This window comes from Mus caroli, chromosome 5 (assembly GCF_900094665.2).
Source record: "Mus caroli chromosome 5, CAROLI_EIJ_v1.1, whole genome shotgun sequence".
In the NCBI taxonomy this organism is placed as follows: domain Eukaryota; kingdom Metazoa; phylum Chordata; class Mammalia; order Rodentia; family Muridae; genus Mus; species Mus caroli.
Window position 1 is genome coordinate 96866848 of NC_034574.1, and position 8967 is coordinate 96875814.

The 8967-nt window shown below is 44.8% G+C and overlaps 2 protein-coding genes across 5 annotated transcripts in view; one reads left to right on the forward strand and one right to left on the reverse strand.

Moving 5' to 3' along the window:
- Hsd17b11 (hydroxysteroid 17-beta dehydrogenase 11) overlaps positions 1-6409 on the reverse strand; it is a 56170-nt gene extending 49761 nt beyond the window's left edge. The window contains exon 1 of the mRNA XM_021163520.2: positions 6251-6409. The gene's annotated coding sequence lies outside the window, so the exon portion shown is untranslated. The remainder of the gene's footprint in view (positions 1-6250) is intronic.
- Positions 6410-6629: 220 nt separating this feature from the next.
- Positions 6630-8967, forward strand: part of Nudt9 (nudix hydrolase 9) — an 18235-nt gene continuing 15897 nt past the window's right edge. The window contains exon 1 of one of the 4 annotated variants that reach the window (XM_021163515.2): positions 6630-6704. Coding sequence is in view for 1 of the 4 variants with exons in the window: in XM_021163514.2 (XP_021019173.1) it covers positions 6899-7005 (107 nt within the window). In the remaining 3 variants the exon portion in view is untranslated. Of the gene's footprint in view, positions 6705-6734; positions 7081-7415; positions 7594-8967 lie in introns of those variants that run through there. The other 3 variants (XM_021163514.2, XM_021163516.2, XM_029478054.1) reach the window with 3 other exon arrangements.

The following is an 8967-nucleotide window of genomic DNA, read 5'->3' on the forward strand; positions in this document are numbered from 1 at the left end:
AAAAAAAAAAAAAAGAAATAGGTCTTGCTGTTCAGACTCAGCTGCCCTCAATATCATCATCCTCCTGCTTCAGACTCCTGGCTGCTGGAATTACAGGTACATGCTCCATGTCTGGCGTTAGGATGTAGTTTTTAGTTGATCTTAATATATCGATGGGAGTTTCCTTATGGAACACACACTACAGGGAACAAAATTATTAAAAACAAAATTCATGCATATTTACTTCCAACTAGTTGCTTAAATACTTTTATTTCTTTCATGTAAGAAATGTTGATAAAAACCTTGAAAAGTACTTATTTTCAACTACAAAAGTGCATTTCCTGAAATCTCTTTCTTGCAACACATAGCAAGCAACACACCATAAACACTGTCCTTGAATGAGTCTGTCTTGCCTCACAATGACTCTGAGAGAACCAAGGCTGTTCATATGTTTAGTTACAAAGTGTTTCTTGGGCTCTTTGAATATCCTTGATGTGTTCCATCTTAGAATGCCATGTAACTGAGAAATACTTGTTTCTTGGCATGGGACACTCAGGATTTGCTTTTTGGTTTCTGCTCTGCTTGGGCAACAAACAGTACATATTTATTAAAATTTACTCAACTATGAATGTTGGAGACAATGTTGTGTGGGGTGCTGCAGTGCAAGTTAGAAAAACTTATGGGGTGGGTACTCTACAGGCACACTGTACTGGTTAGGAAGACTCAAGGGGAGGGGATATTGTATAGCCACCCTGTATTGGCAATGCACTAACTAGACTAACCCTGCAACTGCTCTAGTAGATTCTTTCTCATTAGTAGCACTTTTATTATTTATTTTTATGTATGGATGTTCTGCCTGTATGTATATTTGTACACCAGGTGCCTGTTTGGTGCCCTATGAGATCAGAAGGTGGCTTAGGATCCCTCCAGACTGGAGTTACAGACAGCTGTCTACGACTATGCGGTGCTGGGGAACTGAACCCAGCTCCTCCAGAAAAGGAACCATTTTTCTTAGCCCCAGCCTTCTCGCCAGCAATGTCCTAGCACATTCTTTAAGGAACAGAGGGAAAGAGGGAACTTGGTTTTCTGAGCACTTAATGTGCTGCGTCTTCTGCAGCACAAACTGTTCAAGGTTTTTCATTTTCTCTACTTTATGTCCAGTGATCTTTACCCTTCCTTAAGGTCTCAAGTGTTGCTTCTTAGAGTGAACCTCCCCAGCCCTGACAGCTCTCTCATTATCCCTCCTCAGAGCAACGCGACTCTTTAGTCAGAACATATGTCATGCTTGAGCCTTGATGTTTCTTTGTGTGACTGTTATTTTCTTTTTAAACCACTGTCTATCCCCTCACTAGCCCACTGGTTTGTGGGGTAGCCTGATCAACTAGTGTGATTGATTTCACTCAGTTTACATCCACACTGTCTGCTACAGTACTTACAGAAATCAAGTGTTTAATAGTGAACACACACACATATTTGGTTAGGAATCGAAGCTTCTAGTTATTCAATCTAAATTTTAATCATGGCATAGTAAGCTGAAACACTATCCCCAAATGTACTAGGCACAAATCCCTGGACCCTGTAAATATTTACTGATATGGAAGTCATGGCTTTCATGGGTGTGATTAAGGATGCTGAGATGGGCTTTTAATCCTGGATTGCCAGGATGGAAAAGGTGGAAGGCAGTTGACCACAACAGCAGGGACTGGAGTCATGTGACCACAAGCAATGGAATGGTGAGAGTAGAGAAGGTAAGTATAGATTTTCCTGTAGAGCCTCCTGAGAGTGAGGTCCTGCTGCCATCTTGAATTTGGAATGGTGAAACCGATTTCTGACTTTTAGAACTGTGAGCTAATAAATTTCTGATTCAAATTAACAATTTGTTATGGCTATAAAGGAAAATGGCCACCCCAGCCCTTTCAAACTATTAGGTATTTTGTATGAACCTGAACAAGTTACCTCACGTACAACTTGGTGCTGAGTCTGTATCCTTTCTGGCTCCCCCCTGTCCCCACAGGGAAAACCACAGCAGAAGTCCTAGAGAGTGAGGTAGCACTTGAGTTGCATGGCTGTCTGTAGAGATGATACTGTACATCCCTGAAAAGCCCAGCTCCTAGGGTATTTATTCGTTAGGCACTTTATGACCTGTTATGCTTGGTTCTCACTGTTCCACTGTGCTGACCATCACAGCTCCTCGTTTTACAGGTGAAGAAGCAGACATGGGGAGGTTAAACAGTTTGCTCAAATTACATGATCAAAATGAAAAATACCACGGGAGTAATTTTTTGAAATATTCTAGATGTGTTTTTAAAATATTTTCGTATCTTATTGCCAGATGCACTCTGTCCATTGAAATAATAGTTGCAGTGTTTCAGAGGGAGGAAAGATATGAGTTAGAAACAAAGGCTTGACTGTCAAGTGGGATTTTCAAGTCTCTAGCACAAAATTAATCTTGAAAGCCAAGCTTTGTTAAGTGAAAGTTTAAAAAATTCTTTCATTGTCCATGAACTCACCAAAAAGCAGAACCTGTGGGTGCAAACCTAAAGAACACAGTAGGCAAGAGGAAAGTCTTCTTGTCATAGGGCAGAGAGGGAAGCGTCTGACCTGGTACATGATCTCAGAGGGGAAGTGAGAGTAAGTGATACACCAAGAAAACAGTCACTGTCCCCAGGAGGCCCATGTTCAAGCCTGGTTCCCAGACTGCATTGCTACTGAGAGATGGCGGAACCTCAGGGAGGCAGACCTGTTGGAAGGATGGTTTGGCCATTGCCCTTCAAGGGGTATTAGAACCTTGTCCCCAGCCCCTTCTTCTCTCAAATCCTAGCCATGAAGTGAATAGCTTGATTGTACTCTGCACACAGCGTGCTGCCTGGGCACAAGCCCAAGAGCAACAGGGTCAACCAGCCATGGGAAACCATGTGCCAAACTAACCCTTCCCATGTGTTCATGTATTTCATGGAGGTCATGGGAAGCTGATTGCCATGGAAACCCTGTGCCAGACTAACCCTTCCCATGTGTTCATGTATCTCATTGAGCTCACGGAAAGCTGAATACCAGGTTCTCAGCCCTACCATGATAAATTCTGTTTATCCATTTTTAACTTTTTTTTTTCTTGACTGCATCTCACTATTTAGCCCTAACTGGCCTTGAACACAGATCTGCCTGCCTCTGCTTCTGCTGGGATTAAAAGCAACACTACCATTCCCAGCCACTTCTCTATTTTGTGAAGGCTAAATCTGTGGTGTGGGGTCTTAATGGCTTTTAGAGCATGAGGATCTAGAAAAACTTCACTAAATGTTTCACTCTCATGTCAGAATTTCTCCCCCCCCCCCACCCCCGACCGTGTGTGTGTGTGTGTGTGTGTGTGTGTGTGTATAATCCACGATTTAGCCAAGTAGAAATTTGTTTTCCTCTGTTCTCCTGGCAGGTTGTCCAGGCCCGAGGCAAATATTCCAGGACCCATTAAACTCTCAATTTCCTTCTTATACCCTACTTGGCACAGCTTCTGACAGGGTAGTCAGATAGCTACTCCATTTTTAGGTGATCTGACCCCTTCCCAGCAGGGATAAGCATGGACTTAGAAAGTACTTGTGAAGCAGGTCAGACCCTCTCTCTCACCAGGGAAACAGCAAGTTCTCACAAGATCACAAGATCCACACAGTTTACACCTTAATGTCACTGACCACAGAGGGCCACGTGGCCCCTTAGCAGCAGGGAGTGTAGGAGAGATTACTTTCTACTGTAGGTATTCTCCACAGGAACCACAGCTGGGAAGCAGCTGCTGGTGTCCACCCAGGCTTCCCTCTCCGTGTCTTTACAGATTAACCTCTGATTATAATGGTTCACTGTGTCCACCCTCCTCTCTTTAGAAGGCAAGCTTTCCTACCCCAGAGCAGGTGACTTACAGCCCTCTTAAATGGACTGTTCTTCTCCCAGTTTGTCCAGTGGCTAGTAGCTTCATATCATTCCATCTCTGCCAACCATTACTGCCTCAGGAAAGCCTCAGACATTTCTTTTACAATGGAAAGTGACTTCTTCCTCAACCAGTAACTTTCCCCCACAGGAAATTATCTATTCCTTCATAGGCCTTCCCCACCTTCTCCTCCAGCCCTTCCTTCTCCTTTCTCCTTTCTTGAGGCAGCATAGCCTCTGAATCGTGCTTTGTGGTCAAGGATGACCTTGAGTTTCTGATCTCTTAAGATGGCCACCAGGCATCTCCAGGGCTTTGTGCAAGGAAGCTCCATGCTCAGTCACTGAGCACTCCCCCTAGTCTAATGTTACTACTTGCTTATCATTCATTTATTTTCCTTTAGTAGAGAACAGCGCTTTGTGATACAGGGTCTCTCTATGTAGTGCTGGTTGTTCTGGAACTCTCCATGTAGATCAGGCTGGCCTCAGACTTGGAGAGATATATCTATCTCTGCCTCTGGAGTGCTGGAATTAAGGGTGTGCACCACCATGCCCAGTTTGGTATTTATTTTTAAATACAAACATTTTTGAGACAAAGTTTTGTATGTAGCCAGGCTGGCTTTGATCTTCTGATCCTTCTTCCCCAGCTTCCAGAGAGCTGGAATTTACATTCATAAGCTACTAGGGTCTGCTTTCAAATGCACATTGAACTGATATTCCTAGAAAAATGTCACAACTACATTAATATTCTATAGGGCTGATTAATTAGGAATCAATAACTGTGAAGAGTTGGAATGTTGCAGGTCTAGAGTCAAAATATCTAAATAACTATTTACTGCCTTTCTTGTGACTACTATATAAATCCCATTTTAATGCATAAAGAGACTCTATCCCAAAGAAGAGCAGATAACATCTGAGGTCTTTATCAGCGATTTCACTAATTTGCTGTAACCTAGGCTTACCTGATGTTTCCATTCATGTATTTAAAATGTCTTAATTTAGGATTTTGTTCTATTGCTATTGAAACTTTATAAAATTGTTATCACCTGGGAACATGATATTTGGGATAACCAAAATCTGTGTTCCCGGGGCCAGAGGAATTCATATTTTGCCCCAGAAGAAACTAAGACCCTTTACAGTGTGAACTATGCTTTTTTGTATCAACAATACTTTAAGAAAAATGCTATCTGAAAGAGCTGCCAAAGACAATGCCTGGGCTACAGAGACAGCTCAGCAGTTAAGAGCACTGGCTTGCTTCTCTTCCAGAGGACCTGGGTTCAAATCCTAGCACCTATATGGTGGTGCACAGTCGCCTGTAACTCCAGTCCTGAGGAATCTAAAGTTCTCTTCTGGACTATACAGGCACTAAAGACTTGGGGTGCACAGATACTCAGGCAAAACCCCTGTACATATAAAAGTAAGTAAATCTTAAAACAAAACAAAACAAAACCAAAACCACTAGCCTGTTTGAGGATACTAGTTAAAGTCACAAGGAAAGATTTTATTGGCTACTGCTGCCTTAGGAAAGCCTACATTATGAACTGGATTCTAGTTTCATTAAAAAAAAAAAAAAAAAAAAAAAAAAAAAAGGATAGAGATCTTGAAGGCCGGGGAATGGTGCTAAAGGATCTAAGGTGTTCGTGTGTGTGTGTGTGTGTGTGTGTGTGTGTGTGTGTGTGTAGAAACAAACGTGTTTCTTATGACAGGAGCAGTGGAGCAAGCTGAAGACAACCATCTCTGGAAGGGGCTGGAGCCCAAGGTGATTTATCTTCCTGAGTGCTCGATCACACCTCAAAGACATGTCTACCACATCTCCAGGAAACTGTGGGGTGGTAGGCTTATGCCCCACAGTGCAGAGAAAGAAAATATAATCTTTACTTTGCTCCAGGAATCTGCCTCTATCTGTCACCAGGTTTGGGCAGGGGTGGGGAGGAAATTTCCCATACTTTTAGTTTTTCTAAGTGGACATTTTAAGGGGTGTAGTATAGACTCGAAGGCAACGCCCTTAAGTGTTACTGTAGAGTCCTTTCTTCTTGCTGTCCCATCCCAAGAGTGCTGTGGATTTCGGGATACTGTTAGAATTTGATTGGCCTGGCTTTAAGAGCCAACGCCTTACGGTGTGTTTTGCAGGGCCCAAAGTTGATGATAGGCTTAGAATATGTCTCATCAACAATTAAACGAATGAAACCTGGAGTGCAAGCCGCGATGCACGCCTACCTTTACCACTTTCAATCTGGCTAACTTTAGTCCTTCGTTCGTTATTATCCAGACCGCGTGCCAGTTTCACAGCTTGTCTACACGTTTTGGCTTTGGGGTTCGAAAGTGGGAAACCGAGGCCAGCTTTCCTTTTGGACAAGAGGCTTACCAGAGACACCAACACCAACGACAGCACCATGAAGGGGGCTCTGGGGAGCCCAGGCTGCGTTCCAGGGTTGGGGGGGGGTCCTTCCTTAAGGGTTGGGGGCCACGTGACTGGCCCGATCACGTGACCGGCGGGACACCCACATTTTGTTGTTCACAGGCGGTCTCTGAATCCGGTATGCGGGCAAGTTTCGAAAAGCAAGTTACTTGGCTTCTGGAAACCAAACCAAGGTGTTTCATGACTCGTCACTGACTCATCCTACGTCTTCTCAAACCTCGCATGGCTCACGTGACTCCTCCGTACCGCCCTCCTCTCCTGGAAGCACGTGGTCGCAGCGTCGGTCCCATCACGCCCCTGACCCTCCTTCCGCTCAGCCTCAGGGTTCTGGGTCTCCGCGTTCCGCCGCGCGCCGCGGCACTCCAGTTCGCCTGCGCAGACCGAGAGGCCTGGCACACAGGTTAGTTTGCGGCGTGGCCGTAAAGCGCGGTCGCGCGTCGGGTACGTCGTGGGGCTGTTGGCGCCGCGGGCCAGCGGTGCTGGGGGAGCGCGGCCGGGTCCTAGTGCCCGCTGGCTGCAGGTTCGGGGCTCGCGGCGGGCCTCCGGGCGAGGCCGGCCACCTCCGAACCCTCGCGGGCCGCGCGCCAGGCGCCGATGGCCGGCCGCTCCCTGGGACAGGCGGTAGCCACCGTGTCGCTCTCGGTGGCCCTCGCGTCAGTGACTGTCCGGTCCTCAGGCTGCCGCGCCGTCCCTGCACCCAGGTACCCCGATTCTAGGACGGACTGCGGTTCCGAGACCTAGAGTGGACCTGCGATCCCCTCCTTCCTTTTCCAAAGGTTATGTAGGCTTTACTGGATTTTGGGAAGCCAATAGCAAGGACCCTTCTCGATCTCTGACTTTTTAATTTGCCCATCCAGATAAGGCGCCAACGCTAATTCATAGGTCACCAGAGTTTGAAGAGCATTTATGGTGTGTTGCTCCGTGCTAGAGGTGATACCGAGTCCATATAATGGAATATACTGTTAATATATACTGTTAATATATACTGTTAATCTGAGTAGCAGACAGTGTTCTCTGTGCGCTGGAAGGCGCTGATTATTGGCTCTTGGGTAGACAGGAGATGAAGTGTGCGCACAAGTGCCTCAGTACTGGGAACCTCGTTCTTTCCCTTCTCTCCTGGGCGAGGTGGCCGCAACTTTATTTCCTAGTGACTTGGAAAGTTTGTAAGTTTGGTTCTGTTAAGTTCTCTGACACCAGTGTCTTCCTTAAAACACATACCACCCACGCCTCGAACTTGACTTTTATCCAGGAGGCAAACTCACCAAGCTTCGGTTCTGACGAGGAAAGAGGTTAGTTCCCTGGCAATTTGGTCTCCGTGAGTTTGGAATTTCTGTGGGCTTCCCAAACAGGAGTGGCATATTCCTTCACCTCATTGAAAATAGAATTACTTCTGCTGTGGTTTGTAGGCCCCACGGTGCCATCCCCTTTCTGCCTTCCTGACAGTGCTTAAAACCCCTCAATCAGAGTGTCCTCTCTCTGCTGGTGTGGGTTAACATCCTTTATACACCTTCTTCAGTGGGGTTTGCTGAGGGGAGAACTTCCTGCTCTCTGGAAGTCACTAATGGCATTTTTGTTGGTTGTTACCAGAACAGCGAAAAGCTCATTGGTGATTATTCTTTAGCACGACAGGGAAAGGAACACTTAAAGTAGTATATCCAGAACTGAAACTGCTTATTCCAAAGAAAAACCCAAAGCTAGGTCAACAAGTGTTTGTTGAGTGCCTGCTGGTCTAGCACTGATTGTAAAACATCTGTGGAGACACAAAAGTGTAACTTCAAGAGTTTCTTGTCTACCGTGTTCTTTAGGGGCGTGGCCCATGACTATGAAGGAAGCAATAATTAGACTATCTTAAAAGGCTATCTAAAAAGAAACAGAAGGAGCCAGAAGAGGGGGCTGGAGAGATAGCTCAGCAGTTAAGAGCTCTAGTGGAATGGAAGACGATCCCTGTTCATTCTTGGTTGCCAGGTCAGGTGTAAACTCCTGCTCCATTGTCAGCTCTGCGCCCCTGTGCAGGACCCATGCATGAACACACACATGTAATCAACAATAAAATATAAAAATGTAGGAGAACATGACTGATGGGGTGGAAAGCTGGGAGGAGTTGGGAGGTGGATATGATCAAAATATATTTATGTGTATGTATTCACTCCTAACTCCAGTGTGATACACCTATATGTATAGAATTTTCTAAGAATAAGTGAATAAAAACATATTAAAAACAATTTTGTGACTAACAATGGAGGGAAATCCAGGGCACAGGAGTTTTGTAGTTAGAATTTGTGATTTACGTAGTTTCAAAGATCTTTATTAGTAAAAACTGGAAAGTCAGGTTTCTGTTTCTCAACAGGTTTTATCAGTGACATAAGTTTGTTCATGTGCTCACATGTAACATGTGTGACCCAAAAATTAAGCAGAGGTGCAACAGGAAATATTAGACTTATTTCCAAAGCAAGGATTTGTGTGGGTCAGTTGAGTGGGCAAGTATTGCCAGCACTTAGGAGAGTGACTTGCAGGTGTACACTTACCTCTTATAAATTATAGTATTGAAGATTTTCTTCAGTTCATAGCAGCATGCAGCTATTGGATTCCTTTCCTTTCCTCTCCCTTCTTTTCTTTTTTCTTTCTTTTTTCTTTTTCTTTTTCTTTTTTTTTTTTTTTTTTTT